Source organism: Rhodamnia argentea, chromosome 6 (assembly GCF_020921035.1).
Source record: "Rhodamnia argentea isolate NSW1041297 chromosome 6, ASM2092103v1, whole genome shotgun sequence".
Classification (NCBI taxonomy): domain Eukaryota; kingdom Viridiplantae; phylum Streptophyta; class Magnoliopsida; order Myrtales; family Myrtaceae; genus Rhodamnia; species Rhodamnia argentea.
The window spans coordinates 15,699,421-15,727,047 of record NC_063155.1 but is presented as its reverse complement, the minus strand read 5'-3'; the positions used below and the strand labels follow the sequence as shown (position 1 = coordinate 15,727,047).

Genomic DNA, 27,627 nt, shown 5'->3' with positions numbered 1-27,627 from the left:
AAGGATTTTTCTCGTTACAATTCGTCATTTCTGTTTAATCTTTAATCCATTGTTTGTAATTATTATTATCATATGTCTTTCCTTTACAATCCTAAGAACATTTTGAATTGACTTGCATACGTCATTTTATCTAGATAAATTTTCTTATATAGATTTGTTTAAGAAAATCTTAACTTTATTAGTTTTACTAAGGAGTTTTCATTTGATTGTAATTCCCTACTTATTCTTCAAGTTTCTTTTATTAAAACTTGCCCATCAAGTTTTAGACAATACAAACACATTTATAGTATTTTGACTTTACTTATAAAAGTGACATTAAGTTTTTTTTACCTTAATATTTAATCCTTGAAAATGACACTTCTATATTTGTCATTTTCTTCTTGACTTTTCATTGACTTAGAAATATTATTTGCTATACGTTGACTTATTGGCAATAATCTTGTTTTATAACTTTTAGAAAACTCAATTGACTTAGCATTGACCCAATTCAAGAGCAAATTCTCCGTATCATATTTTTCTAACAAAAATTTCTAATGAAAATTTCGAATAACTATTATAACCAAAAGAATTAACTTTCTTGAAAAATTTTCAAGTTAACTATCTAAAAGTTATGGAATAGCTTTATAAAATCCTTAAAGAATTTATCCGTAAATATTTATTTTACTCTCTGATTATTTTTAATATAGAAAAATTTGGGATGTCACACCTTATGTGCATTAATAAGATTGAGCCATGAAAGCTTGTAATTTTAGCATTTGGTTAGGGTTTTCTAATCCTTGTCAAGTAGCCCATTGAGTCATCACTTAATGATGGCTTTTAGATTTGGTCATAACGAGTCTAGATTATGAAATCTAGAATTAAGCCAAATGGATCAATAGCATTGGTTCCTAAAAATTTGATAATCATTGAGTTGGGATTACGGCTTTTCTAACTTTGCCAAGTAACCCTAGTCATTATGGCTTTTAAACCCTTCTTCTTTCTTCTAGACCATGCTTACATAAGCAATGAGATTATCAAATGAGATATTTTCAAGAAAAACCATGACCGGAGGCCAAAACGGGCCATCCCCACTCTGCGGCTAGCATCGCTGTGACCGCCGGCACCGCTAGATAGCTGGCCTAGGCGGTTGGCGACGCTACGCATCGGATCTGTCCTCAAGTCGTCTCTCGAGGTTTGTGATGGGTCGGGGTTGGTCACGGGTCCATGCTCATCTATTCTTAGACCGATGTTAGGTCGGCACGAGATCAATCAATCCTCAAGTCAAATTCTTGGCCCATCCACTAATTTCATCATTTCAACCACAATGCACAAGTCCTCGACTTGGTTACGAAACTAACACATAGGCTAAATTCTATCTTGTCATAGTTACTCAAGTTGACACACTCGTATACCTATCAATTAAATTGAAAACGATATCAAAAGCTAAGTAAAACAATATTATAATGAATGAATCAACTAAACTTTCCTTATTCATTGATAAAATAACACCTACGCGCCAACGAAAAGCTCGCCCATAGTAGACACCCATCTCTATCTGCTATGGACAATTTACGCACTAAATTTGTTTGTTCCATAACTTCCCTTACCAAATTCCATTTCAAGCAAACTTATAGTCAATTTAAAGCCCCTTCGACATACTACAAAACCCCTAACATAGCTGACCTAAAAGACAGTCGAGGGTGGACAAAAACCATCATTGAAATCAGAAGTTTGAAACTATCCATCGATACACACGCAGAACTTCAAGAATTCACTTCGATCAAACCATAACTTCAAATCAATTTCTGTGAACTTCTACGGCTCCACAACGCCCCACTTTCATTCACACACACACACACACACACACACACACACACACACACACGTAGCCCAACAACCCCACAACCGAATGCAACGACTCAAAATTGATACAGATCCAAATTTACACTCTAATTTTGAAAATTCGTTTGAATAAACAAATAGAAGCTTCAATCACTTGCTCGGCATTTCGGCTTGTCAAGGTGTCCGGATAGTGAACGCCATCTTTTTTTGTCATTGTTATTCTCTTTTCTCTCTTTTCTTTCTCTGTTAAGGGTTTCTCCCCCTCCTCTCATGTGCCTCTTTCTCCCTTTATTTCACTTTTTGTTTCTGTGTATATTTTTGTTTCTAAAGAGCCTACTATAACATTTGGTTTTTTGAAAACTCCATTGTAAGTTTTAGCCTTTGAAACGTCCATTGTAACCTTTATTTATTTATTTATTTATTTCAAGTCCCACCACTTTTGATCTAGTCAAACAAGAAAATGTTAATGTTACAAGTACAATGGAATTAGAGCGATGAACGTGTGGCACATCTAACAATGAACGATCATCTATTTTCTAGAGATGTCAACACGAAGCCGCTTTTGTTATTTTTATTTCGGTAAATCTGAAGTGCCAACATTTGTGTACATCGCTTATTTGATGCCAATAATTTTTTTGGATCACTTCAATGTCAAATCGGAGAAAAATCGATCGCTTTAGTGCTACTAATGAGAAATTCCAACCAAAATGTATACGTGGCTTTTTTATTTAAAAAAAATTGGTGACATGGTCGATTAAATTCAAAAATTTAGTAACATAGCATATGCAATGAAAAAATACATGTTTGTAAGTCGAGCGGCGCTGTTCCACTTACACTCCTGGACATGAGAAAAACGACGTTGCTTTTGCAAATCTTCCTCTTTGTGAGCACTTTCCTTTCCCGTTGTTCTCCTTCTCAAAGTCATTATGCTCGCCGTTGCCTGTCGATCGATCCGTCACTTACCGTCGCTTAGTATCCATAGATCACTCACTAGCCATCGCACTCTCGTCATAAGTTTCTCTTCCCATCACTTAGTAGCCATGAAATTAGGGCTTGGATTTGGGGCTGTTGCTATGAGTCGCATGAAATTAGGGCTCCGAAGGAAACTTGGGATTGTTGGCACAGTGGGTGACTTGCACGAAGCAAGGTGTCGAAAGTGTTCATGGTGTCTTTGGTGTAGAGCTTGCTGATTTGGTTCAAAAAAGGCAGTCCACGATTCTTTATCTGTGCCTTTGTCTTTGTGTTGTCATTGTTGTTGTCCATGTGAGTTGTGGTTCATGTGGGGACCTCCATTCTTGTTGTGCAAGTGGGGTGTCTATTGTATTAAAAAAATTGGTTGAATCTCGGTGTCCTTCATGTGGTCCCCATCCATGTAAAGTTGTTCTAAATGTAGGTTGCCAAATTTAATGTGTCAACATTGTCATACATGTGGTCCTAGAAACTAACAATGTTTTTTTTCCTTGGCTACAGTGTTGGCATAGGAGATGGGGACAGAACTTTAGACATAATTGTAAAATATGGTGAGGAATTTGTCATAGGACTTGATGAGTGTGAATATGTGGGTAGGAATGAAGGCACTGTGTATATGGATATAAGTAGGCCTCTTATATTATTTTGTTTAGGGAGATAGTACAACGGTTACATTGCAAAATAGTGAGATTGCATTATTGTGTTCATGGCAAGGACTTGAAGAATGGTTTGAGATTTTTCCACGATGATAATGATGTTAAAGATATCGTTTACCATTATCTTCATGGCAAGGAAGCTCAAGTGTACGTCAAGTATATTGATGGTGTTGATGATGATAACAAGATCGAAATAGGAGATGGTGTACAACATCTTACTTGGGTTGGTGATGGTTCCATTATAGATGAAGCCTAGGAAGTTGTTGAATCTACTTCATCAGATGATGAATGTTTGGCAAATGTCAATTTCCTAAATGATGATGATGATGATGATGAAGAACTTGCACAATTGAAAGAAAAAACAGCGGGATTTTTGGGAAAAAAGAGTTTTCATATTTGAAGAGTCGCATGGTAATGAACTAGCAAATAGGGATGTGCGAGCTCCAGCTAATGGTGAGGAAACCGAATATGAAGAAAGTGGGGATGACGATGATGAGATTGATAGTTCAGGAACCGAGTTTTCAGATGAATATGCTTGCGTACAAGGAAAAGTAAGTTTCCTTCATATGATCCGAGTGCTACTTCTGTTGTTTTGACTGTTGGAATGAAATTTGGTGACGTGAAATAGTTTAAAGAAGCTATTATCAAGTATTCCATTGCTGAATAAATGAGTGTTAAGTACATGAGAAATACGAAGGAATTTGTGAGAGCTATATGTTCTCAACTAAACTGTTCATGGAAGATCTACAGTGCATTAATTAAGAAGAGTAGGTCGATCCAGGTTAGGTCTTTCAAGTAGGAGCATACTTGTTCAGTGGTATTTGACAATAGAAGGGTATCAAGTACTTGGTTATCGAAGCATTTCTTCAACACTATTAAGGCGATGCCCGACATAAACAGTTCTTAGTTGAGGATTTTGGTAAAGGAGTAGGTAAGGATAAATATCTCGAGGAATACATGTAAACGAGCCAAGCAAAAGGTGATGAAGACATTGTTGGGAAAATACAAGGAAGAGTATGGTATAGTTTGGGATTATGCAAACGAATGTAATCTTCATAACCCATTCAAGAGAGCATATGTAGAGGTTGTGGAGAGGCCCTTGCTCGATATTGGGACCAAGTATGATAGGATGTATGTTTGCTTCAGTGCATGCAAAAGGGGTTTTTTAGCTGGTTATAGAAGAATCATTGGGTTGGATGACCTTTTTTAAATGGTTTAATTAAGGGAGAGTTGTTAGTTGCCATTGGGAGGGATGCTAATAACTAGATATTTCTATTGTTTGAGCTATTATGAAAGTAGAAAGCAAAGACACTTAGTCCTGATTTTTAAAAAACTCAATGGAAGACCTTGACATTGATAATGGTGGTGATTGTGCGTTCATGAGCAACTAACATAAGGTTATTATAATGCTATATTTGATTTTTTTTTTTTTGGGGGGCGGGGGAAATAAGAGTCGGCAAGTGTTACAACTATTGGTCCAAGAGAAGCAGCAGCTAGTAAGCGGTTGCTATTGTGCATCATTATTGATATTGTCTTTGTCTTGTCTTGTCTTGTAGGGATTTTTTTCCAGCATTGGCTGAGTTGATACCATATACTGAACATAGGATGTGTACAAAGCACATTTATGCAAACCGGGCGAAGAAGTACAACAGTGACAAATTACGGAAGCGCTTTTAGGCGATAGCTAGGAGTTCGAACATGGCTGCTTTTAAGGTTCACAACCAGGCCTTGTATAACTTAACGAAGTAGGGTTTTGATGTACTATTCCGGACCGAAGCTAAGCATTGGTGTAGGGCCTTCTTCAGCGAAGAGTTCAAGTGCGACATCATCGACAATAATTTGAGTGAAGCATTTTATGGTAGAATCTTAGAGGCCAGGTGCAAACATATCATAAGCATTCTCAAGGATATTCGAGTGATAGTCATGAGTATGTTGAAAAAACATAGAGAAGACGCTGCAAAGTGGACTACATATTTCGGTCATACGATTGTGAGGAGATTGAGTGAGAACATGACCAAGGTAAGGTTCTATCATCCTATTTGGAATAGCGATGATGGATATGAGATAACGCAAAGGGATGATAAATACATAATCAAGTTGGACACTAGATAGTGCTCATGTCAAGGCTGGCAAATTATTGGGATCTCCTGTGAACACACCATTTGTGCGATCCACAATAACCACGAAAGTTTGGAGGATTACCTGGACACTTGGTACAAGAAAAGCACATACCTTGCTTCGTACCAATTCATGATGCACCCTATTCGTAGTAGCAAATTCTAGGAGCCAACAAATCATGAAGCTTCTCACCCTTTGCCATTGAAGAAGCAATTAGGAAAACCAAAAAGGAGACGGATAATGCATGATGGGGAGACTAGAACTAAGAAGATGAGGAAAGGGAGTGTAAAGAAAACTTGTTCACTTTGCTTAAAGGAATGCCACAATAAGACTGGTTGTGTACGGAAGAACCAAGTTGGACATGAACAACCAAGTTTAAGGCCAACCAAAGGCACGAGTGAAGGGCCCGTTATAGGATCAAGTCTCGGTGAAAATGCAGCGGCAACTCCATCCTCGATTGTTGCACATACTAGGGAAAAAAATACCAAAAAAATGTGTTTTGTTTTGTTTATGTTGGTGTTTGTTTGGTTTTGTGGGCTGATTTTGTATAAGTTAACCTCACTTTGTCTTAATCTGATCGGGTCAAAAGAAGACCAACTCATGTGGTTGTTGAAGGGCCTACAGAGACTACGGAAAATGCAAGGCCAAACTTATCCTCAACTACTAAAAATACTATGCAAAAAGTACAAGTAAGTTGTGTTTTGTTTATGTTTGTGTCTCTATTATTCTGTGGTCAGAATTAGCCTAAAATTAACCTCATTTTGTCTTAATCGGGCCGAAAAAAAATCAACCATAGAGGTTGTTGAGATTGCTGGAAGTCAACCACCACACCGAACAAGAGAGGCTATTGGAAAAGGGATAAGACAATATGGTTATGGCCTTTTCACGAACAAACATACCAGAAAAACCATTTTGAATGTGAGTTTTGTACTACTCATGCATTTATATCGTATATGATTTTGTTAACAATAACTTAATATGGGTTTCTTGTTGTAGCCTGGGTTTCCTACAAATGTGCTTATCACTAAAGGTATCCTAATTCAAGAGTCAACGGCTGCGTAAAAAAAGACTACTCCTAAGAAGAAGACAACGGGTGTTGCTCCAATGAAGCCAGCTCCATCAAAGCAAAGTGATCGTCACACCACCAATGAGCCTACTAAGAAGAAAGTACATGCGACAAAAAGCGAAACCGAAGAATCAGTAGCCTGCTAGAAAGAACGTGAGGATAATGAATCAAGATAGACCATCAAAATGAGGAAAAGGAATTGGGGGGCTTGTGGAAATTGATTGATGGGAGGCTACTGGTTTTAGTTTTTTGTTATTATTTTTTGGCTACGAGGTTGTGCACCAATGTAGATGTGAATTTTCTTTTCGATGTAATGATTGAGTTCTAGACTTGTATGTGGATGTTGATTTGCTTTTGGATGTAATGACTGAATTCTAGACTTGTATATGGTTGTGGATTTGCTTTTGGATTTGCATTTGGTTGTGCACCTATGTGGATGTAATGACCGAGTTCTAGATTTGAATATCAATTTGCTTTTGCCATGTCAATAGTTAGCTTTGTGGTTGTGGTTGTGGTTGTTTTGCTGGTTGTGGTTGAGTTTGTACTGAGTACATCAACAAATTAGTGGTTCAAATGGTGCAAAGTGCAGTTGTGGTGCAACAAGCCGGTGTGTAGAAGTTGCTGGTGCAGCAACCGCATTATGTACTTGCTACCGCACCACCAACTGAACTAGCAAGTCACTGGTGCAGCAGCTGTACGAACCAAGAGCTGCACTAGCGAAGCTGCTAGTGCTGGTGCAATGTAGCAACCGTACAAACTAGCAACTGCACCACAACAACTTCACAACTGAGCCGGCAGCTTCGTGGTGCAATGGTGTAGCACCAGAAGCGCCTCTTGTATTAGCTTCCTCAAGTAGTAAAAAAAATCTTTTCAAACCAAAATTGCCTTTTTCTTGAAAAAAAATTCGACCATGACTGATCACTTTTTAAAACATAAAGCACTTAAGTGATCACATCTTATAACTTATGGACTTAAGTGATCACTTTCAGAAAATACTCGCACCGAAACAATCATAAATTTACAACTTATGGCACCGATAGTTATTTCACAAAATTCTTAAAAGTCTTTCATTTGGTAATGGTTTGCAGTAAAATTTGCAGCAAACCAATACCATCAAAGCAAACATTGCGGGAAACCAAACTGCTCAGACAAAAATAAAATTAAGCAAACCGAGATTCGCAATACAAAACTAAGCAAAACAACTTGTATGTGTTCAAAACCAATGACTCCAACCTTTCATTTCCAAACATACATTGCATCAACCCTCTTGTTCCATTCAAATTTTGCAGCAAACCAACAATAGAACGATAGTTACTTCACAATATACAAGTACATATTTCACAAAACGTCAACTACGGTAGACTGATAAACTTCTTCCCATCGCAAACATTATATTTGACCATAAAATAGGCTGCATAAGACAACATCATCACAATGACCGATCGATAAAACTTTCTTTCAAATTTCATTCTTGAAACTTCTTTCTTCAACTGGTTGGCTTGAGAAGCTAAACCCTTCATTTCAGCTTGCATTGAGTCCACATCCTCCAACTCGTCCATTAACATAGGTGGAGGTTGATGTCGTCCTTCAAGTAGTTTCAATATCACCTCTCTCGCTCAACCGGAGATTTTTGCATCAACGCATTTGAAATAGTTGTACTTCAAGCCTTTTCTATAAAGGCCACATCCATGGAATCTTTTGCCGGGATTTAACCGAGTCCAAGATGTTCTTCTTGGACTTGGGAACCTACTAAAACAGTAACACTCAGCTTCTTCTTCGCTTCATCGAAACAAATTAGAGCCACTATCGAAGCTTCTGCCCTCCATAAAAAAAAAAAAGAATGTAGTGGCAAAAATGAAGATAAAGATTAAGCTTGAGAAATATAATGCAAGTACCTCAAACCTCTCGTCAGTGATTGCACCCTTGATTAACCTTCGCAAGCATACAACTGCTCCTCTTCCTCAAACAACTTCAAGGAATCATGAATTCAAGCAGCCTCCTTTAATACATGAAGCACACACGCTTCCCAAAAGAGATCAACATCATTAGAATGGAAGCAAATCTATGGCAAAGTACAAAACCATCCCGAATTCACTGACTCCATCAATCGTACCCGAAAACAAGGCTACAAACCATACAAATTGATACATTGAGCAAACGAACGAAGAGAGGATTGAACCATCACCTCGGATCCGGCGGCGACATCCCTATGATTTTGGGGGCAAGTCGAATTAGGGTGTGAAATTAGGGCTCCAATCGGCGGTAGGGTTTCCAATTGGGGCTTTTTCGACCAATTAAACGATTTTAGGTCGTTTAGCATTCTTATTTGGGGCCAAGTGGGTAAACCACATCGTTTTTGCCTATGGAAGCTGACGTGGATCTCCGACAACTCACATAGGACTACTTAAATAATAAACAATTGCCACGTATGATTTCTGGCATGCCTCACCATACTTGGCAATGAAATAACCTTTTTTTCAAAAAATTTGGTATTGAAGTGATTCAAAAAAAAATATGTTGGCACCAAAATGAGCACCGTACATAAATATTGGCACTCCATGTGTCCTTTTGCCTTTTATTTCTATGTTCATTGTCATTCCTGCACAGATTCTACTGCTTCAAACCTGGTAACTTGTGTGCCGCTGTCTGTGGATGTGGTGTAGCAATAGAGTCCCGAGAATGTCGTTTCACATCCCATTTTTGGCCTGTTCTCATGCGTAAGGTAGCTTTTTCTTTTACTTGAGATTTGCTTTTCTTGCTCGGACATATAGTTGCTTCGGTTAGTTTTTGTTTTGTCTGTACGTTATTATGATGGATTCAGACTTCTTTTTTATCGTAAAGACACACGGGTGTTGAGCTTGAACATGATATCAAAGACGCTGCATTTTTCTTGCTCTGAGCCTGAGAACTGGAAAAGTGCCTCTAGATGCCAATATAACAGTTAGAGATCGATATGGACCAAAACCGAGAGATGCACTGCCCTCTCCTTCATCGTCATCAATTGCGAGAAGAGAGAGTTCCAGGAACTTGGAGAAATTTCAAATGAGATTGTCCTCCATACTGTCTAACAATGAATCCTCCTCTAAGCTTTTGGATATTGGCCATACTGAAACAAGTACACTTCCAAATCCAGAATGCTGACCTTTTGAACGCGGCCATTTCATTGTCACAAAAACCTATTCACTGTTTTTATTTTTTTTTGTAGGAAAAACTTATTCACTTTATTTGGCTAGTTTTGAGGATTGTACAACTAAATTTTACACTGCGATACTAACAGAGAATTTTGAAGTCACCTTCTCTGGAAGTTCAAGTGCTTTATACAGAATGCGAAAAGAGTAGCCAGAGCAAGAGGAAAGGCGGCAAGGACGATGGCCACTACATACAATTGATCATGCCGAAATCCGAAATAATCCTTCAAGAAGGCCGCCACAGTTTTGGTTTCTCCAAATGCCTCTATTTCCTTATCAATATCTCCATACTGCGAAGTTAGCATACCGTTGACTGCCCATGATGTGGGACACACATAGTACAACCAGATCCACCATTTTGGAATTTTCTGCAACAATGAAAATGAAGCCCTATTAATTCCCCAAGATCTAAGCTTTGAGGTGTAGGAAATAGTTTCAATTAGTAGTAGCTGATACATGCATAAGATATCTAAACCCCGTAAGATTCATGAACTTCATAATTTGGCACTCTGCATATACAAAGAAATGAACATGTACAAAAATTTTACGGAAAAAGTTAGGAACATAAGAAAAAATTAGATCGAATTATGGTAAAGGACACGGACAGCTTACCGGTTTTGGGATAAAAAACCCAGCAAAAAGATTGAAATTTGCATAGAAGGCAGATTGTAGAATTGCGGCCACCATGAAATTTGGTGTCAAGGACACGAGCAGCATTCCGAGGTAATTGAAAGACAGCAATGAGCAGAACATGACATAGAAGTACCAGAAAATCTTGTCTGCTGATCCAAAATAACCAATCGTCGGATAGGTGATGATCACAAACAAAATCGCTTGAGCTAGTATATATGGTATCTCAACAACAACCTGTCAAATCAGCATATCACTACAACCTGGTTAAATTGTTTTATTTGTTCTTATGTGTATTACAACATGTCAAGAACTTAGAATATTCAATCGAACTGTATTTGTACATCCATTAAGAAGGTTGAATCCGAACGAACTACTACAGTAACGAACTCATTCATCTTCCAAGAGTTCTATACCTGTGCTAATGAAAAAGCCCATGAAGAGTACATCCCTGCAAGTCTCTCGCGATACATGACAGTCCGTTCCGTAGCAACATACTGTAGCACTGATGAGCAGTTGTTTATGCCCAAGAAGACCACGGCTATACACATCGAACCAAATACATTGAATAAGTTCTGCTGGTTGTTTCTAGCAATGAGAGCGTATGGAGTCAGGAGATGTGCCAGTCTCTTAATCATAACAGATCATAAAAAGATATACGATCATATAAGACTGAATATATGCTAACTAATTGTGCCAACCATTGCAAATTTTGAGAATTGAAAAACCCAGCCAATCATTTGTTGCCCTAGAAGTATGCACTTTGATTTTATTTCTTCATTGTTCAAGATTAGCTACTAACAAGATGAGAGAACCGCTAGTTCAGTTAGCCAGATGGAGACCTTAGATCATCTCAATAAGCTTATGCTCCAAAACTCCAGCGGACTCAAGTCTCAAATTAACCGAGAGGGATAGTTACTCACAGATTCTTCCCTTGATTCCAGAACATTACCCCGAAGAGAAAAGACGCAGCAATTGTGTGGAGGATACGCATCAAGTTGTAAGGAGGACTTCTCCAATACGACAAGTACTGCTTCCAGAGACAACACTTGAATTGTCCCCACCTGTTCTGTGAGAATCGGGAGGAGAAGTGCAAGTCACTAGTACCAGGACTTGGAGTGCTCAACTGCTTTACAAGCTCTCTGTTGGTCCTGGAAGAAGAAAGGACATGAGGTTGATCAAAATGGATTTTTCCAATGGATCGATCAAACTGCTCATCTATTAACTGAGGAGATCCGAGCAGGAACACCAGTTAACTCTGAAGACAACCAGAATCGCTGAAAGTAAGGTCAAGATACAGCAGTTAAAGCTGTGGGTTTATATAAAGAAACCATTGCTGTATCTTGATTGTGATAGATAATGGCAGGATATCTATGGACCATCTCAGACAATGATCAAGCACGCACACTGTTATTGGGCACTCAATAGTAGCAGAGGATGAACATACTTATATATTGTCGACTCTCTGTACGTTAGAGCAAAATCAATGCCAAGTTCATCTTCAGCTGAGGTAGAAGTCACTTCTAGCATCCACGTAGCAGGATTGTAGTTGCTCTTAATCTTTGGCACCCCCGGGATACTCTGTCCAACAGAAGTTGGTTATTGAGGATATTGATTATTAGCAGTTATTTTACATCTTATGCAGTAAAAATACGAGAAATGGAAGCAATTTTCAAATCCTTGTGTTCGTGGATCAAACTGACCTCAAAGTATTCGATAATTTTGCTTGAGTTCTGTCCCAAGGGCCCTGAGTAAATCAGCCGTCCACCAGTTTTTAATAAAATTAACTGCTCAGGGAAAGACACAGAGAGATTTAGGCCTTCCAATGATTAACCAGAAGTACAAGAATATTTTGCACAAGAAATTACTAGCTACCATGTGGCTTGTCTCTAGATGTTATTCAATCCAAATGAAATAAAAATACCATTCTATTCATAGTGATTCAACAGCTACCATTATTTAATGAAATTAAAGTACTTCTGCTCATAGTGATTCAATACCATTTTCTTCACTTGCGATCCATATGTAACCTAGTCATCTAACCGTTTTAGCATGCTGGCAGAAGGGCGCAGTTTTTTACCTCATCAAAAGCCTCAAATATGTCAATGCTGGGTTGGTGGATGGTGCAAACTATTGTTCTTCCTGTATCAACTACATTCTTCACTGCTCGCATGACAATTGCCGCAGCTCTAGCATCAAGTCCTGTTGTAGGCTCATCCATAAAGATTATGGAAGGATTTGCGACAAGCTCTACAGCGATTGTGAGTCGTTTTCGTTGCTCTGTGGATAGACCACTAACACCAGGTGTGCCCACTAAAGAATCTTTTATCCCATCAAGCTCAATCGTCTCCAGGACTTCATTGATAAATTCCTACAACAGGCAATCCATGATTGTTCTGATAGTAGCTGAACAAAGCAAATTATTCGAAGCCAGGACTCTAATCTTACTGTTTTACGTTTTGAGTCAATCTGAGGATCTAACCGAAGCCCAGCGGAAAAAATAACAGACTCTTCCACAGTGATTTGTGGGGTGTGTATGTCCGTTTGCTCACAATAACCAGAGATTCTTGCAAATGTTTCTTGAACCTTGGGATAACCACCAACTTTTATTTCTCCTTCAACATAGCCGGTAGTTTTTCTCCCACAAAGGACATCCATAAGAGTAGTTTTCCCAGCTCCGCTCACACCCATCAATGCAGTAAGAATACCAGGACTGAATGCACCTGTGATATCAGAGAGAAGTTGCAGTCTTTTCTGTGCAAATCCTTTTTCTCTCATTTCCTGAGAAACCCGAAAAGGAAGCATGTAGTGAGAAGAGACGATATCATTTATTGGATCTGAAAGGTTCAATCTTGCAACTTCAGGAGGGAAGAGAAGTTCCAACGGTTACCACAGGGGTGTCTATGTAGTATTGCACATTGGTAAACACAAGCGTCAAGGGTGTGAAAGGTAAAACCATCCTGCCTGTTTGAAGTAAAGAAGCCAGTTTAATAATTTTAGAGGAACATCAAAAGTATTAATTGTGTGACCATAATTGCGCAAGGAAGAATTTTGGACTTGACCCTTTTTTGTTTGCATAGGTTCAGCAGAAACTCTCTTTGGCTCTTCATGCTTTATGGTGTCACGAGAAACTTCAGTTTCACACATATGCATGTACTTCTCACGTGAAATGATAGCACATGACGATCCCGGAGCTGTAAGTTTTAAAGTAATTCATGAACATCCTTGGCACTAATGCTCGAAAAGTGAAGTCCAGATGCGGAAATGACAAACTTACGCTTCAAGAAACTTAAGGCCAAAGTGAAACCGATGTTGAACAGTAAGGTAAACCCCAATAGGGCACCAATTGATATCCAAAAGAGATGCCCATCAAAGTTTAGTGCTCAGCTTTCGAGGGTTGCACTCCCTACTGTGGTGTCTGATGACAATATCTGTGAATATACGTCTAAAGTAAGAACAAGTCCAATTGCATAAAAAGATGAAGAGGAAGTTAGCTAAATCAATGGGTTATGTAAGAAAAAGCAAGCTGAAATGCATAGAGAAATGCAGAGGAAGATAGCTCTGCATATGGATTACAAAATTGCACCCACTTTTGAGGATCTTTTGTTTCCTGAAACAACACGAGTACCTAAATACTTATAGAGTGCATATTCTCAATTGTCCAGTAATTGTGTTGTATCAAAGTCAAGTAACTGGATGAGATAACATCAATGAGGCACTGTGATATTAGGGAAGAATTTAGTAAAGAGAAATTACAAGAATGAGATCATAGGAAATAAAGATTGTCAACATCTATTTGTTAACTGAGGCCCTCAGATTTATAGACAGCTGGGCTCGTGTCTTGTCCTCATACTCAGAGCACCACAAGTGAAAGAACATTTAGTAGCCAAGTTGGATTAGCTAACCAAGAGCACTAGCATGTCCAAGTACTTCTATAGAAAAAATTGGTTAAGTGATTCTGCAACTAAAGTGGCTTCTTGTATTTGTAGTTTTAGAGCCAAATACTTGTTCTCACTTCTACAAGGCCCTCACCTTTTGCCATCGGGGAGCATCAAATTCATTAACAGCAAGTCCAATTTCTCCATATGTTAGTGGAGAGACCCAGAAACCCCACTTCAACCAAGCAGGCATAGAGGCTGCAGCGACAAAGCAAAATATTAAGCCTCGCTTATTCATCCAAGATCAAACCAAAAAGATATTTTAACATACTTACATTTTGGGATGATGAAACCGCCAAATAGCATCGAAATCAGAATTGCAACACTACCAGCTGTGGTGGAAGCAACCACAGTTTGAAAAATCGAGGCCAGAAAGCGAAACAAGGAAATTGAGGACGAGTGCACAAAGAAAAGAAGTAATAATTGGCGGAAGAACCTGCATAAAGAAGCAGAAAACAATAGAAGTACTGACTTATAAGTGGTAGTAAAACATACAGATGATGTCGAAATGTAAAAGAAGTTTATGGAGGCAAGGTAATGAGAGGTCCTAAAATGAAGAACTCTCGTGTTAAAACTTACCTGCCTACCTCAGGACTGTATCCAATCACATAATATGTGAGAGATGTCCAAACCACAGATTCCAGAAGTGAAATCGGAAGTTTCAGTATAGATGCTGGAATTGCATAAGCCTAAGCAGGATAAAAGCACAACTCCTTTTGTTTATAGAAGGCTGCTAGCCTCGAAACGGTCATTGCCAATTCCGGAAATCCATCAACGAGGAGTATGACTAGCGCGTAAAACAGAGAGCCCATATAGTAGTTGGCATGAAAAACATCTATTCCCATCCGAGTCCGCAAGAAAACAGTCATCGTGATAAATGCAATGAAAATAAGCTGTATGATGAAATGGCAATAATCAACTTCCAAAGCTCCTTTATATATATGGAATAAGGGAGATAGATTAGAAATTAGACTATAAGAGGCACAGATGTTGAAAGTGATAAACATAATAAAAGCGGCTAGAGATGTATGAGCACTTAGTTTGACCTGTACTGATTTGAAAACATAGATAAAAGAATTTCTCCTCATGAGAAGAAGTTCCCTCGCCATGCATGCTCTCAGAAGTTCCCATCTGGACAGAGAGTACATATTAAAAGAAAGAGCATTCTTGTGGCTTTTGGACCTATCAAATGTGTCCGAAAGCTCCTGATCAAGCTTCATTCCGCATTTAGATTCCTTGAACTTTTTACAGAACATATCGACCGTTGTATAACTGTATGGTAGCTCAGGATGCTGCCAATATTGAGCTTGGTCTTTTCTAGATATAACCTGCATGTCAATTGGCAATGTAGTAAATGGTCAACAGAGGAAGTTAACCTGCAGTGCACAATCTGCTTACTGTTCACTACCTCTTGGAGAAAATCAGCAACCCCTTTTCTTTCTGGACACCTGAATCCACAATCCTCAAAAAACTTCAGAGCTTGATCACAGGGGCCTTGGTACACAATTTTCCCTTCAGCCATCAGAATAAGGTCATCAAAAAGATCAAATGTTTTTGGCGCAGGCTGAAGAAGTGAAACCAGTAAAGTGGCATCTGTCAAATGCGCTAGTTGCTGAAGGCAAGAAGCAATCTGAAAGGCCGTCGAACTGTCCAAGCCATTTGTTATTTCGTCCATGAATAGGGCTTTATTTGGGCCAATGATCATCTCCGCTGCACAATATTTACCAGGAAGTTGACTTGTTAGAAATTGGATTTCAAGTAGCCAAGCTCTGAAATGACAGTGAAACTTTGTTTCACTTCGATCATATAGAATTTTATTCTCAAAGAGATTTGCTGCCTTTTGTCTTTCCACTACCTGTAGTCAATCTCTTCTTTTGACCACCTGATATTCCTCTTCTCATGGGATCACCGACCAATGTGTCTGCACAGATATCCAGCCCTAGGATCTGTGAAGAATTTGAAGAAATAAAGACAGAATGCTTAAACATTCCATGCACAGCAATCCAATAAACTGTCAACTCAATCAAAAGAGCTTACTTTTAAAATATAGTCTGTCTGAAGGGTTCTTTTAAGTCCTTTGAGAGCAATTGCCTGGTAAACAAGACATGATTATTGTCGACAAAAGTTCTAGAAGTTGCAAATAGTTGAAAGAAATTACGCAGTTCCGTGGATGTATTAATGTCGAGCCAATAAGTCATAAAAGAAATGGAATGCTAGCGAAGCATTTCACGATGGGCTCACATTGGATTGGTAAAATTAGGCACATCAAATACCCCCATCATCCAATGGATCATGTGAGACACAAGCCTAAGAACGTTTGAACTAGTTGTGTGGGGACACAAATCTGTGTTTTTGGCCTGTACCACACACATTATTTTATTTAAACCAATGCCATGGTCTTAACTATTCATGTTTCAATAGAATCTGTAACTATTAACCACCGTGGTTGCACCACCTTCAAAGTAGAACTTCTAGTAACCAGGCTAAGAAAAAATTAATGCTGATGTTACATCCCAGCCATCCCGGTTGTCAAAGATTGTTTCCCTGACAAAGAAAGAAAAGAAAAACGCAGAAACTCACTGTGCCCATCGCTAAATAGTTGAAGTTATATCTTTTCGTGCAGAAAAATCAGTTTATATCCCATTTCATATGATACAGCAAAAAAGTCACAAACTTGTCTTCCAGAAAAACAACCGAACTATGATTTACAACTCCTCAGCTTCTAGGAATGATTCAATTCTGAGATTGAAATTGGCTTTTTTCCAGTGACAAAACAGGAGACTCAAATTGTACCCTGAAATGGTATAGAGAAAAAAGTAGGAGATTATCACTAACCTTCATGTAAGTATCTATATCAGGATCTGGAACGATTCTTGCTTTCTTCTCACTTCTGCTGATCTCCATCATGATATCTTTGCAACCAGAAAACCAAGACACCGTCTTATCACAGTTTCCAAGTCACAGATCTAAAATCACTTTGAAGGATATTCACCTTCTCTGCTTCCAACACCTTGACAGCGGGCAGAGAAGTCCAGTGTTTCCCTCACAGTCATTTCTGGAATGTGCAGATCATATTGGCTTATGTAAGCAGATGTTTTTGGGGAGATGAACTCGTCAAGCTTGTGGCCGTTATATGATATTTCTCCAGTGACCTATCAGATAATAGAGGAAACAGGAAAGAACATCAAACTCGAAGACAGATTAACAAGACCTCACAGATTTTTTTGCTGTACTTAATTAGCTTACTTTGAACTTCAAGTACTGTGCCATTAGCTAACCATAGACTAGACTAGAAAATAGTTCTGTTCCAATTAGCTACAAAATGCAAAGAAAACCTATGCACACCATTTTATATCTCACTTGTCAGCACCCTAAAACCTATGCACACCATGTTATATCTCACTTGCCAGCACCCTTCAAGCACTTTCATCAAATGGAATAGCACAATGTGCTTCAGTGTCGACTTCATGAAAACTCTCTGAGTATATGTCTGCAATGATGCTGATGTTGATTATTCATGTGAAGAATAACTTCAATGAGCGTGTGTTCTTTTGAGTGTGATTCTGTCTCAGTTTACACGAAATTGTAAGGCATACATGTGGTCTGTTGGTATTGCCGTTAAGCCAAGTGCAGTTTGAAATCGTAAGTTCTTAAGCATAGAGCAAGCATGAAACCTCGAGCGATTTGCTTAGAATCCCTGAAAGAGCCTTTAGAAAGGAAGTTTTCCCGCATCCAGGTGGTCCAAGCAGTAGAGTCATTCTGTGGCAAGAAAAGGCACAATGAATGTTACGTATTATCCTGTCATCAAGATTGTGCTTCTCTCTATAATAGAACTGTTAGGACAATAGTTTTCTTGAATTACAGGTGTGATGATGAGATTGGCCATATGTGAAAATAAAACATGACTTTCTTTGGGCTGAATTCACCCTCATGGGAAACATGGACAATAACCAATCTCATCAAAAACTAAGTGATGAATACGACTTCAGTTTCCTAGCAAGCTTCTCAAACTTCATTAAACTTTTCACTGAGGGCAAGTGTGGTGCGAATTGCCAAAATTTGACGCTGCTCTCAGATGTAAAGAATCAGCCAACGCTAACGAAATTCATCGCTAGCTAGTAAGTAGGACATGAGGTTATGCTCACGTTTGGATAGGTTCATTGTAAAAGCTAAGTACTTAGCCTCTTGCAAACTACATCGAGTCTGGATATTAAATTGAGTGTAGGTGATGCAAACATTTGCAGCTAGAAGTGAACAAAATAGTTGAAGACACTTGGACTGCCTAAAGATATAGTGTATGGCGCGATTTTGCACAGATGATTTAGAGGGATTGGAAGAGCTGAAACAGAATAACAAACCTTCCAGGCTTTATAATTCCACTGACATCCTTAATGATACTTATTTTCGCCTTATGTAGCTTCGAACCTGGCATTGCAGGAATAGCCTTGACAAAACATTCCAATATACGTGAATTAGTGAATTGTTAGGAAGCAGCAACCATGCAAGGTAAATTGTCATGATGCCAAAAATATCTGTTGAAATTTTCTGCAAGACACAGAATGGTTACAAGTTGTTCAGTCTTATAACAGACTAAACTATTACATGATGAGTGTTACAGCAGCGGAAGGATGGAAGAACGGCCGTGGGAACAAAACAAACAGTGTTGGCAAATGAGAAAATGGACATATACATGGTTTTGCCACACTTACCTACGTATAGCCTGTTATTGGCACTAGTATTTTTAAACAAAATGTGTGGGAAATGATCAGCAACACTTCCTTAACTTAACCTCTTCAAGAAGGACAAGCGCCTTCATAGCCTGATTTGTTCGAAACATATAAGAAAGTACACGCATTTGTAACCCAAGGGAAAACTACATGCAAGATGACAGGAGTTAAGAACTTGCAAACATATTTGCTGACGGTATGTAGCTGCTTGTTCTTTAATGGAGAAAAACAATGAATCAAATGGATTCAGCATGAATTCCTGCAATTTTCTCCACATGAATGTACTTACAGGAAGCATGCTTTTTAGAGTATTCCAGAGAGTGGGCAGGGGCTTTCCATCAACTATCTCGCAGTCTGCTTCAATGCATAAGCTCAGATATCTGACTTCTATGGTAGGCAATTCAACACCAACCCTGTGGAAAAGAGTTCGACAGCAACTTCTTACTCCATGTAAAGAAATTTTATCTTGCTCATAAATGCAAGCATCTCTATATGGTAACTCATTTTATGAAGAGAAGTGTTTGTTTTTCCTTCCGCTAATGAAAATTCCATAGCCATTTGGACTTTTCTGAATATACATATATATATCGAGAGGAGAAGAATAAGCTCACTTGTCAGTTCTGTCTCTGATCTTGCGCAACAAATTAAGGTTGTCATTCTTGATATGCCTGATGAGCTTCTCTACAAAAAAATGGCAATCCAATGCACCAAGCTTGGTAACATCAACCACCTTCTTTCCTTCATCATCAACCGCCCTTCCATCAATCTTACTATCAAACAGTGATGATCTCAACCTCTCAAAAGTTGGTAACCTCTCAATGGCAGCCCATTGGATATCATATTCGTCGTTAACATCATCCTTTGTTGCACTCACAGCCGAAGCACTTCGAAAACTCGAAGCATGAAGCCGAAATGATGATCTGAGGCTCCTTCCTAGCTCTGATAACTCATTCCTAATCGACTCAATTCCATCTGATTCCGTTCCAATTAGCTCAGCCATACGTGAGAGTGTAGGCGCAAATGTCACTCTGAAGAAGAACTGGGATGCTATCTGCTAATGCGTATATATAGACCAACGGTAATGGTACCAAATGAAGATGAAGTAATCAAGTACATTATTCACATGCTTGCAGCAGAAGCAACGTGGAACTGATAAAATAACTCGCTTTTTTGTGGGCGCCAGGGGAAGCAAGAGAGTCATGTCAATTAATCTAGTATTGGTTAGCCACAAACATCCGATCTGGTACAGAGTATTTTGCCTTCTCAATAACCAAAATCAGGGACTTGACTTCCATATTCTAGCAACTTGCATTCTCTCTCCTCTAATCAAAGCACGAGACCACTAAGTAGTTTGGGGTAGAACATGATTCATGCTTCTCTGTCACCTCTTACTTATCTTCTCTTTCCTCTGTCAAATAGGAAATCCTTCCCCAGATAACAGATCAAGCTCGAGATAACTATCTTTTGGAATGAATTAGTTCATTAAGTGCGAGAAAGTGAAGATAGAAATACAAAGAAACTCTGTTATGAATGTGGTTCAAACAGTAACAAGTAAAACATCATATGCATGAGGAATCAGCCTTGTTCCACATCAATGCGGGGGGATGCGCCTCCACGCCCTTATCAAGTTAAGTGCAGCTGTGCCTCTACACCACAGATTCATTTCACCAGTATTAAAGTCGCACCCGTATCCAGTACCAATTAAACATGAGTCGCTGATTCGATCCATGACATAACAGGATCATGAAGAGACTTCGACGCTAAGTCAATGGCATTAGATGGTAGAACTTAGCAGCTAAGAATAACAAGGCACACCATAGGTAACTTTGAGAGGGCAGGGAAAAAAATTGATTTGAATCCATTAACATGGTGCAGACATCAGCAGATTGTGGCGTACTAAATAAAAATGCCACAAGAAAGGCAAAAAAATATTTAACACTGAGGACTAATATTGTGAATCACGGAATATAAGAATGCCAATCACTAATGAGTTTGACATTCTATGAACCCAAACGCCAATACTACACACTTCATTCTCAAACTGTGAGATCAAATATGCTTATCTGAAAAGCAGGGCGTCTCCAAAAAGCTTTCATAGTCAAACTAGATGATTTGGAGGAATGGTAATATTAAAAATACTATCAATTAGTAATGCTTTAGTGTGCCCAACAATGGTGGCCACTAGATTTTGTTGGCAGATAAAATACAATTGCAAATGGAATGATGCTAGAGAGGTAAAAGACTGATCATAATGTCAGAAATGGCAATGTCAAAAGTCAACTCTTCTTATATTCTCAAACTCTAGAATTATAAACTGTGATGAGGTCAAGAGCAGCAGGTACATGACCCACAAAATCTCTCGATTCTACAAATATTCCTCTCTCTTCCATAGCATCTCTAGTTGTGTGCGCTGAGCGCCTCCTATTCGTTCCCCATCGAAAGCTAATGCGCTAGCACATTCTCTCACCTTTCATCAGGTCAAAGCAGCACTGATGTCTGGTCAGAGATTGTAACCGTTGACACGAGCAGATTGCAACAGCAACGGCAACTGGAGCAGCAAGAAATTTGTCACACGAGGAAGCAGGACAAGCACAATGTAGCCATCACATAAGCCGGTTTTTCCTTTTTCTCATTATAATCTCTTCGTGTATTTGTCACTAATGATGTGATAATGTAACTTGCTCATTAAGCCTTTTTCAAAGAAAGTGATTATAAACGTTAAAAGATGTGATAATGTAACTTGCTCATTAAGCCTTTTTCAAAGAAAGTGAATATAAACGTTAAAAAAAAAAAAAAAAAAACCACAGGTACCAATGTGGTCCAATCGGTGTGAACTATTCATAAAAACTGGGTCACAAAGAAATGTGATTATATGCATACAGAATCAGCTTTGTTCCACATCGATGCAGGGACTGCGCCTCTACACACCTATCAACTTAAGTGCGGCCGTGCCTCTACACCACAGATTCATTTTCACAAGTATTAAACTCTCACCCGGGTTTCCACCCAACATATATTAAACATGAGCCACTAATTCAATCCACAACAAAAACAGAATCACATAGAGACTTCAACGGCTAAGGCAATGGCATCAGATGGCAGAAACGTAGCATTTAATAATAGCAAGGCACAACCACAGGTTATCTTATATATATGTGTGTGTGTGTGTGTGTGTGTGTGTGTGTGTGTGTGTGTTCAAAACCAAGGTCTAATCTTGGGAATCACAGAATATGAGAATGCCAATCACAAATGACTTAAACATTCTTTGAGCCCAAACACCAACAGGTATAAACTTTATTCCTGAACCGTGACAGATCAAAATTTGTTCTCATCTGATAAGCAGGGTATGTCCGAGAAGCTCCATAGTCAACCCGGATGATGTGGAGGAACCGCAGCATGATAACAATAATAATACGAGCATAACCGTAGCATGATCCTCCCTCAGAGTCAAAGCATCAAACGCACGAGCTGCATCATTGCGAAATCTATGCATCCTCCCAAGAACGAGTCAGAGAGAAGCGAAAAAATGGAAGTGATCAGACATTTGTCAGCACCATGAACTTCATGTACGACGTAGTCGTACAAATGAAAAAAGACATAGAAGTGATTATAGGGTGAAGGAACCTTATTAGTCAGCTAGGTTAGTGAGTAATTAATGGATCGCATGGGTAAATGGAGACAGAAAATTGTTTTAGATTAATTCAGATATTACATTAATCAAAAGATAAATAAATAAGTACCCAGAAAAAACAATTTGTAGAAGAGAAAATTAATTTAAAGTGCCTCTATCGAGAATCGATACTTTTAGTTATGAATTAGTAAGGTATACAAGATATTTTATTAGTGATAAAACAAAACCTTATTGCAATTGTGCAAATTCAATATAGAATTACCAAAAAAATCCAAAACATATTGCAATGTGTCAATTCAGTCTAAACTTTTTTTTTCGCCAATTAAGTCATAAACACTTGGCAATTGTGCCAATTCAATCCAGCCTAAATTTTTTTTTTTCGCCAATTAAATCATAAACACTTTGTAATTGTGTCAATTCAATCTATCCGGCGAATTTTGGCAAGCCAACGTCGATGTGGATGCTGGCCTATCGACAACATAATATTTTAATATTTTTGAATTTATTTTCTTGTTTGGATATCTTTTTCTTTCTTCCTTTTTTCCTTCCCTCTTCTTCCTCCACCTAGTCGCCAGATACTAGCCAAATACGACGACCAACTAGTGAGGTCGGCCTCACTAGGGGCCGGCAAGGTTGACCTCGCACTAACCACAATGAGGCTTGGCCTCGCCTATCCAAATCGGGCAAGGCTTGACCTCGCCATTGCCGGGCGAGGTTCCACAGCGAGACGAGCCTCACCTAGCAACGATGAGGTCGAGTCTCGCCCAGCGACGGCCCCTAGTAAGGCAAGCCTCACCCAGTCAATTGTCACCTTTGGTCGATCACCGGCGACGATCGAATAGAGGAAGAAGAGGGAAGAGAAAGAAAAGAAAAGAAAAATAAGGACAAGGATAAAGAAAAAAGAAAATCAAAAAATTATTATAAAATATTAAAATATTATGTCGCCAATCGGCCAGCGTCCATGTCAACATTGGTTAGGCAAAATTAGTCGAATGGATTGAATTGACGTAATTATAATAGATTTATGATTTTTTTGGTAATTTTTTTTATTATTTCAATGTGGTTGTCTTTGTTTTAGAAGGGGAGTTTTCTGTCAACATATAATTACGTGTCATCAAGTTAGGAATAGCAACACCGTGTGACAATAATATCACAATACTCCAATTTCTCAACCTACATTTGAGTTTCATATAATAAAGGAAAATCCCTACATTTTTCATCCATGTAACTTCAAGTTTTTTTTTTACCAAAAAAAAAAACTTCAAGTTTTAAAATCTAAGTCCTTGTAATGTTCATTTTTTGAAACAAATCATTCTACTTTCACAAGTTTGGTAATCAAGTCTCTCGAACACCACATCCGATCACATTTAGTTGACTATGCCAAGTAAGATGTGCATAAAATATGTGAATGCTCACATGGATGTGCGTAGGCATATTACCTAAATAGACGATGTGAAAATATGATGCGGACTAAATTAAGCTAACCTGGATGCCGGCACAGATGTCCAATTGAAATATGGTAAGAACTTAAAACAGTTCACCTAGTCACGAAAACCGGGAAGGTTAGATATGGCTTCAGGTTCGTGTGTGCTCTTTCTCGAACCCGGCCTAATAAGGTTTTTTATCACTAATTTCTCTCTTTTTTCTAATTTCAATTGCTAAACTCGTTTTGTACAACATTGAATTTTAACTAGAATGCGGCCCACACCACGACGCGAAAAAAGCTAAATTTTTTTATGTTAACATAAATTTCCGGCTAATAGATTATTTCGCGAGACTTACCAAAAAAGCCCAAAACATATTGCAATTATACCAATTTAGTCATAAACATTTTTTGCTAATTAAGTCATAAACATTTTACAATTGTGCCAATTCAATACATCCTACAAATTTTGATAAGACGACGCTGATGTGGAAACTTTTTTTAGTCTAAACTTTTTTTTTTTTTTTGCCAATTAAGTCATAAACACTTGGCAATTGTGTAAATTCAATCTAGCCTAAAAAAATTTTTCGCCGATTAAGTCATAAATACTTTGCAATTGTGCCAAGTCAATCTATCCGGCGAATTTTGGCAAGCCAACGTCCATGTGGACATTGCCCTATCGACAACATAATATTTTAATATTTTTGAATTTTTTTTCTTATTTGAATATCTTTTTCTTTCTTCCTTTTTTTCCTTCCCTATTCTTCCTCCACCGGGTCACCAATGACTAGCCGCAGAAGATGGCTAACTGGGTGAGGCCGGCCTCACCAGGGCCGGCAAGGTTGACCTCACACCAACCACAATGAGACTTGGCCTCGACTTTCCAAATCTAGCGAGGCTTGACCTCGCCATCGCCAGGCAAGGCTCCACGGCAAGACAAGCCTCACCCAACGTCGCCCACCTAGCAACGGTGAGGTTGAGTCTCGCCCAACGACGGCCCCTAGTAAGGCAAGCCTCACCCGGTCGGTTGTCACCTTTGGTCGATCGTCGGCGACGATCGACTAGAGGAAGAAGAGGGAAGAGAAAGAAAAGAAAAGAAAAATAGGGACAAGGATAAGAAAAAAGAAAATCAAAATATCATTAAAAAAATATTAAAATATTATACGCCAATCAGCCGGCGTTCGTGTCAGCATCAGAAGGCCAAAATTCGCTAGATGGATTGAATTAGCATAATTACAATAAATTTATGACTTTTTTGGTAATTTTTCCGATTATTTCAATGTGGTTGTCTTTGTTTTAGAAGGGGAGTTTTCTGTCAACATATAATTACGTGTCATCAAGTTAGGAATAGCAACACCATGTGACAATAATATCACAATACTCCAATTTCTCAACCTAAATTTGAGTTTCATGTAATAAAGGAAAATCCCTATATTTTTCATCCATGTAACTTCCAGTTTTTTTTTTTTACCAAAAAAAAAAGAACTTCAATTTTTTTTAAATCTAAGTCCTTGTAATGTTCATTTTTTGAAACAAATCATTCTACTTTCATAAGTTTGGTAATCAAGTATCTCTAACATGAAATCCGATCACATTTAGTCGACGTAGCCGTCGGACCACGCCAAGTAAGATCCGCATAAACTATGTGAATGCTCACATGGATGTGTGTGGACATATTGCCTAATTAGACGATGTCAAAGTATGGTGCGGACTAAATTAAGCTAACCCGGATGCCGGCGCAGATGTCCAATTGAAATATGGTAAGATCGTAGGACAGTTCACCAAGTCACGAAAACCTGGAAGGTTAGAGATGGCTTCAAGTTCGTGTGTGCTCTTTCTCGAACCCGGCCTAGTAAGGTTTTTTATCACTAATTTCTCTCCCTTTTCTAATTTAAATTGCTAAACTCGTTTTGTACAACATTGAATTTTAACTAGAATGCAGCCTGCACCCCGACGCAAAAAAAAGAAGAAGAAGCTAATTTTTTTATTTCAACATAAATTTCTGGCTAATAGATTATTTCACGAGAATTACCAAAAAATCCAAAACATATTGCAATTATATTAATTCAATCCTAAACTTTTTTTCACCGATTAAGTCATAAGCATTTTGCAATTGTGCCAATTCAATCCATCGTGCGAATTTTGGTAAGCCAACACCGATGTGGACGCCAGCCAACGACATAATATTTTCGTATTTTTGAATTTCTTTTTATTTTTTGAATTTCTTTTTCTTTCTTCTTTTTTTCCTTCCCTCTTCTTCCTCCACCTAATCACAGTCAACCGGCCAAAGGCAATGGCCGACTGGTGAGGTCGGCCTCACCAGAGGCCGACAAGGGTGACCTCGCACCAGCCATGGCAAGGCCAAGCCTCATTGTGGCTATGCGAGATGTCACCTCACCTGTCTAGATTTGGCAAGGCTCGACCTTGCTATCGCCAGGTGAGGCCATGGCAATACGCGCCTCGCCCGGTGTCACCTCACCTAGCAACGGTGAGGTTGAGCCTCGCCCCGCAATGGCCCTTGGTAAAGCGAGCCTCACCCAATCGGTCATCACCTCTGTTTGATCGCCAGCGGCGATTGGATAAAGGTAGAAGAGGGAAGGAAAAAAAAGGGGGAAGAAAGAAAAAGAAAAGACAAAAGGGAAAAGGAAAAAAATAAAATAAAAAATTCCAAAAATCATTAAAAAAATATTAAAATATTATTTTTCCAATCGGCCAAAGTTCATTTCAGTGCCGGTGGCCAAAATTCGTAGGATATACTAAATTGACACAATTGCAATAAATTAATAAATTTTTCGGTAAATTTTTTTTATTATTTCAAAGTGGTTGTCTTTATTTTAGAAGGGGAGTTTTTTGTCAATATATAATTACGTGTCACCAAGTTAGGAATAGCCACACCATGTGACAATAATATCACAATACTCCAATTTCTCAACCTAAATTTGGATTTCATATAATAAAGGAAAATCCCTACATTTTTCATCCATGTAACTGCAAGTTCTTTAAATCAAGTCCTTGTAATGTTCATTTTTGAAACAAATCATTCTGCTTTCACAAGTTTGGTAATCAAGTCTCTTTGACACCAAATCCGATGACATTCAGTTGACATAGGGGTCGGACGACGCTAAGTAAGATGCACATAATAATGCTCATGGGGATGAATGTGGACATATTACCTAATTAGATGATGTCAAAATATGATGCGAACTAAATTAAGCTAACCTGGATGCCGGGGCAGATGTCCAATTGAAACAATATTGTCCACTCCACAAAATCACGTTGTCAGATGCTCAAATCAATGATTTGGTGGCTTACATCAGCAGATTGTGGCCCATCACATTGTAAAAGACAGCAGCCGAACAAAAATTTTGAACTTGAGGTCTAATCTTGCAAGTCAGGGAACATAAGAATTCCAATCACTGATGAGTTTGACAATCTATGAGCCTGAAAGATCAAATTTGCT

The 27,627-nt window shown here is 38.5% G+C and overlaps 2 protein-coding genes across 2 annotated transcripts in view; both read right to left on the bottom strand.

Annotated features, from left to right (window-relative positions):
* Positions 1-20,209, bottom strand: part of LOC115756167 (pleiotropic drug resistance protein 3-like) — a 52,034-nt gene extending 31,825 nt beyond the window's left edge. Inside the window, exon 1 of the mRNA XM_048281090.1 lies at positions 19,725-20,209. Coding sequence (XP_048137047.1) covers positions 19,725-20,113 — 389 coding nt within the window. The 5' untranslated portion in view covers positions 20,114-20,209. The remainder of the gene's footprint in view (positions 1-19,724) is intronic.
* LOC115756168 (pleiotropic drug resistance protein 3-like) lies at positions 9,648-14,821 on the bottom strand. The gene is made up of 14 exons (XM_030695862.1): positions 14,662-14,821; positions 14,481-14,584; positions 13,726-13,879; positions 13,511-13,642; positions 13,339-13,412; positions 12,897-13,229; positions 12,529-12,819; positions 12,152-12,235; positions 11,896-12,029; positions 11,372-11,599; positions 10,865-11,036; positions 10,431-10,685; positions 9,843-10,186; positions 9,648-9,806 (listed from the first exon to the last, which is right to left on the bottom strand). Exons 4-13 carry the CDS (start codon positions 13,599-13,601, stop codon positions 9,920-9,922), a joined length of 1,929 nt encoding a protein of 642 aa, XP_030551722.1. The 5' UTR covers positions 13,602-13,642; positions 13,726-13,879; positions 14,481-14,584; positions 14,662-14,821; the 3' UTR covers positions 9,648-9,806; positions 9,843-9,919.
* Positions 20,210-27,627: the final 7,418 nt, after the last annotated feature.

Bases quoted from the DNA above. Each gene is read 5' to 3' on its own strand.
- LOC115756168 (XM_030695862.1), bottom strand. From the start codon at position 13,601: ATGCATATGTGTGAAACTGAAGTTTCTCGTGACACCATAAAGCATGAA. The intron at 11,600-11,895 runs GTATGTTCATCC...TTCTTCTTCCAG, and splicing joins AGAGAGTCGACAATATATAA to GACCAACAGAGAGCTTGTAA. The intron at 10,686-10,864 runs GTATAGAACTCT...CTGATTTGACAG, and splicing joins GGGCTTTTTCATTAGCACAG to GTTGTTGTTGAGATACCATA.